The sequence below is a fragment of the Epinephelus moara genome, chromosome 1, assembly GCF_006386435.1.
Source record: "Epinephelus moara isolate mb chromosome 1, YSFRI_EMoa_1.0, whole genome shotgun sequence".
Classification (NCBI taxonomy): domain Eukaryota; kingdom Metazoa; phylum Chordata; class Actinopteri; order Perciformes; family Serranidae; genus Epinephelus; species Epinephelus moara.
In genome coordinates this window covers 6,749,382-6,754,063 of record NC_065506.1, presented here as the reverse complement: position 1 = coordinate 6,754,063, position 4,682 = coordinate 6,749,382, and the positions used below count along the sequence as shown (strand labels likewise).

At 38.3% G+C, this 4,682-nt stretch overlaps 1 protein-coding gene across 1 annotated transcript; it reads right to left on the bottom strand.

Moving 5' to 3' along the window:
* Nucleotides 1-388: 388 nt before the first annotated feature.
* Nucleotides 389-3,495, bottom strand: il17a/f2 (interleukin 17a/f2). Its single transcript, XM_050074382.1, has 3 exons — nt 3,405-3,495; nt 2,081-2,250; nt 389-840 (listed from the first exon to the last, which is right to left on the bottom strand). The coding sequence occupies exons 1-3, from the start codon at nt 3,468-3,470 to the stop codon at nt 612-614; spliced, it is 465 nt and encodes a 154-aa protein (XP_049930339.1). The 5' UTR covers nt 3,471-3,495; the 3' UTR covers nt 389-611.
* Between the last annotated feature and the right edge of the window lie 1,187 nt (nt 3,496-4,682).

Genomic DNA, 4,682 nt, shown 5'->3' with positions numbered 1-4,682 from the left:
ATGGAAACAGGCATTATAAAGCATATTATTTTCTTCTGCTGATCTTCTGGATACATCGCACACGTTTTGTGCAACATTTGGGAACTTTTGCTTTTGATGTGTGAGTGATCCAACCACTAGAGGTGCTGCTGGGTGGATTTTGTTACCTTTGGACAGCGCCAGGCTAGCAGTTTCCCCCTGTTTCCACTCTTTATACTAAGCTAGGCTAACTGCTGCACCTTCATATCTGACACACAGCCATAAATATGTCATTAAATATTATTCTGTGTCAGTTGTCAATAAATAGAGTTAATCAGTTATGTATATTTAGTGAATTATATGCTTCACTGACATGATGCTAAAGGTGGTGGAGTTTGGAAACAACTGAGCAGAAATTATGTCAGTTTTCATATGGTTTGTTTTTATCAGTGCACACACAGGGTTAATACAGTGGCAGACTCAACACAGTTTGACACAATCCAATATCACAACAAGGCAAATTATGGGCACAGTTAAATCAGCAAATATTAAGTACAAAATGCTGTTGTTTCCCGAGTTAGTCCCTTTTGTTTTCATTCCCAGAATTTGGTTGGAGTTCAGGTGGTTCAGGTTCTGGTTGCGATGGTTCAGTTTTAGTTGGTTTTGGCCCAGACACAGGTACAGCCGACAGCCACAGAGCGGTAGGACGCTGTGTAACACCGTCCACCGTCCTGTGGGTTAAGGACCAGGATGTTCTGGTAGATGGGGACTGAGTTCAGGTTGTGTCTGTCCGTCTGTCCTGGGTTGGGACTGGAACAGAAGCTACTGCTGCACTCAGCCTCCCAGATAGTGGAGGGGATCCGGTGCTTCACTGTGGACGACCTGGACAAACAACAGCATTGAGTCAACAAGAACTGAGTGTCTGTGTGCCGTTCACATCCAAACACCTTCAATACATCTTTTTAATCATCAACAAGAAGGAACATTCAGACCAAATGATTATAAATGAGATCTCACACTTAATGTGACTTCATAATTTTATAAACTATATAAATATAAAGTATATATAAATGTTTAGTAGGATAGAGAAAAAAATGCAAAATAGGTTTGAAACACTGAAAAAAGAAAATTAAATAAGAGAATAAAACAAAGTCATTTTAACTGCTGAAGCCACTTGGGTGACTTAAAAGAAAAATAAAGCTTTTTATTTTATTTTATGATCATTTACATAATTTCATGGGCATTAGCAAAATGATATGTTAAAATCTGATTGGCTGCAGAGAATTTCATGGAAGAGATTGTGGACACATTTTCTTGCTGTGAGGAATGGCTTCAAAATCAACAAATGAGGGGCGACCTCTGCCTCATCTGGCAGAGTGTGCTTTGCAGCAAGTTAGGCTCAATTCGGACTTGCGGCCCTTTGCCCTTTGTCATCCCCCCTCTCTCCCCACTTTCCTGTCACTCTTCAGCTACACTAGGATACAGACAAAGAGCCCTAAAAAAATCTTAAAAGAACTGACAAACATAAAGAGAAATGTAAATGTCTCTATTAGTTTATATAATAAATCTTACAATAAGACTTTTGTTGTATTTTGTTGTATTTACCATGAAAAGTTTGAGTCTAGAGGCTTTTCGGGGGAATATGAGCTGTACAGTAAAATACTGTATTACTTTTTTACTTTGTTGTGCCAGGAAAACATGTAAAGGGGTGGAAGTTTGTTAGCCTATTTGTGAATCTCGATTTTATTTGAGTAAAGTTCATATTATTTCTTTTTCTTTTTTTTACTCATTTACTCATTAATTTGCTGCTTTTTAAGGACTCAGGTGTATTTCTGTTTACAGTTTTATATTCTCTCTTTTTTTAACTTAAAGATTGATATAAAGATCAATTCAAAATTCTTTAGTTGATGTTTTAGTTGAAGAATTAAAAACCAGGATCCAATGATATTTGGAACATAAGAGCAGAGTCACTCCATCAAAGGACAGACATATATTTACTGTTAGAAACATTTAGTTTAGTTCTATATTCACTCAATAACCCACTCATTGACTTGTTCATTCATTCATTCATTCATTCATTCATTCATTCATTCATGTGTTTCCTGTGTGTGGTCAGACTGACTTCCAGATCCATGGAGCCAAAGATCTGCGGTGGATGTTCCCGTTTCCCTCAGATGAGGAGGAGACCTCTGTGGAGAACGCCAACTTAAGGGTACAACCAGGAGGAGGAAGAGGAGTCACTGTGTCTCTGGGGGAGCAGCAGACAACTACCCACAATACACTGCAACATACCTACAGACAGGAGAGAAGAGGTTATTACTGTAAATTTAAATGAGCCAAAGCCTCCCTTGAAATAAAGGCCAATTATGCAGAATATTACATGTATTTCTGGGGCGCTATCCCAGCTGTCATTGGGCAAGAGGCAGGGTACACCCAGGACAGGTCACCAGACTGTCACAGGGCTGACAAACTGAAGCACCAAGCAGAGACAGACAACTATTCATGTTCACATTCATGCTTATGGCCAATTTAGAGTGCCCACTTAACCTAACCTGCATGTCTTTGAACTGTGGGGGAAAGCTGGAGCACCTGGAGAAAACCCAAGATGACACGGGGAGAACATGCAAACTGCACACAGAAGGGCTAACCACTGCGCCACTGTGCCGCCCCAAGTCAAAGATATCCTTGAATAAAGGTCACTTTTTACAAACAAACTGAAAAACTAAAGCTCATCAATGTGATATTAGTTTCACCTGAGTAAGAAGATCCAGATCGCTCATATGATTTTAAGGGAAAGTATTTCTATTTGAAGCACATGCAAAAATATTTTGGAGGGAAACCGCTCATCTCTTTTAGAGACAAAAGTGAAAGTCTACGACAGTCTAATCACTGAAGGAGAAATGATACTAACAACTCATTTCTTGTACAATCGCGGCTTCTTGCTCAAATGAGCGAGTTATTCTTTCCTAACAACAAAATGTATTTTAAGAACATTTTTAAAAAGTACACTTTATTTAGATACATTTATTATTAATAGTTTTATATACATTTTTTTTAGATTTTTCTTTGTATCTCTTGAACCCTTAGGTTCATCCCAAATACGTCTTCAACTATTTAACCGACAATATATGCATAATACGGGTATAGTTGTGAATATACTCGCGAAGGTTGAATTAAAGTTGTGTGTGGGAACAATGCTCAGCCAAAAACCATGAGCTCATAATGACACCATCAGTTATCTCATACTTTAGTTTTGTTTTAAGATTTATATCAGCTGATAATCAGACTGATTCACCATTATGATGCACTTATTGATTTCTCATTCACTGTATTTGAAAGCCTATGTCATTTTGGAGATGTTGCCGGCAAATTCGACTTCTGAAAGCAGGTTTATCTATCCCAGGTCAGTGTCATCAGTTCATATTAATAAAGTTGTAGATGCTCACCAGCAGTGTGCAGGCACTGTGTCTCAGCTTCATGTTTTCTCCCTTGGTCCTGTCCAGTTTGTGCATGTCACAACTCTGAGTTGAGTTGTATTTATCTAGATGCGTGACCCTCTGATCTGATAACCAGGCGGTTAAATGAGAGGGGAGATTCCTGTTATCTCTGCAGTCCATCTATCTCAGGAGACGAAAGTCTGTGATCGACAGTTTGAGAGATGACAATGATGATGTTCTCTTCACTGATAACATCTCTGGCAACTGAAAGCTCTCAGGACTGCTGACTCTTCTGATTTTGACTTGAGAACTTTATTTTCAGTTCTAAAGTTTCTGAAGATACTAAACACATCAGAATTATTTTTGGGGAAATGTGCTGAAAATGATTCAAAAGACATCTAGAATATTTCAATCAGATCAAATAATACAGCATAATACATAAGTGTGAGAGTGAAGGAGCCAAAGCTGCCAAATGAGAGATCCTTGGTTCCATAGCATCAGTTTTAAGCAACGTCAATACGCATGACGTGCTGCGCAGCTGTATCACCTGTCAAACTGACTGCTAAAACAGAACCCCTTATTTCAGAACAATTTAAAACCCTTACGCTTACTTAGATAGATACATAGATACATAGATAGATAGAAGCATGTAAGCATCCTGTAAAAGTCTCACATATACAGGAGGCCTTTTTTCACTGATGTAAATTGTTTAACATAGCTGAATGTTAGTGGCATTATGAGTATACAGTTGTGGATTTTAATGATCTTTTCATATTCCTGTTAAACCTGATTTATGCAGTGTTATTTTTTAGGATAACTTGGGCTATTTATTTACTTTCATTACTGTTATCTGCTCTATAAAACACCACACAGCTGTTTAAAAATGTGCGTATGTTGATTGTAAAATAAAAAACAACAAACAAATTGCTGCTTTATGTGATGCCACAACACTTTACAGTTAAATGATCCATATATTCCAAGGTGATGGTGCATTATATTGCATGTCATTTTGTTTTCTATTATAGTATCTGTAGATCCTTATACACGCAACTGCACAGTCAGGCCTGTGAGAGTGAACTGTGTGAAGGGAAAATCTGCATGAACTTTGAGGATCTCCATTGTCACACCACTTGATAAAAGACTTCTGTGTGGGACACACCAGTGTTTCCTCTCTCTAAGCTCCTCCAAAAGCCTCCTCTCTCCTCATCACTTCAAGGTGCATTTGAGGGATTGGAAGGTCCTTCATGATGGCAGAAAGGCAATGATTTCCAGGTCACAAGAGGAGAG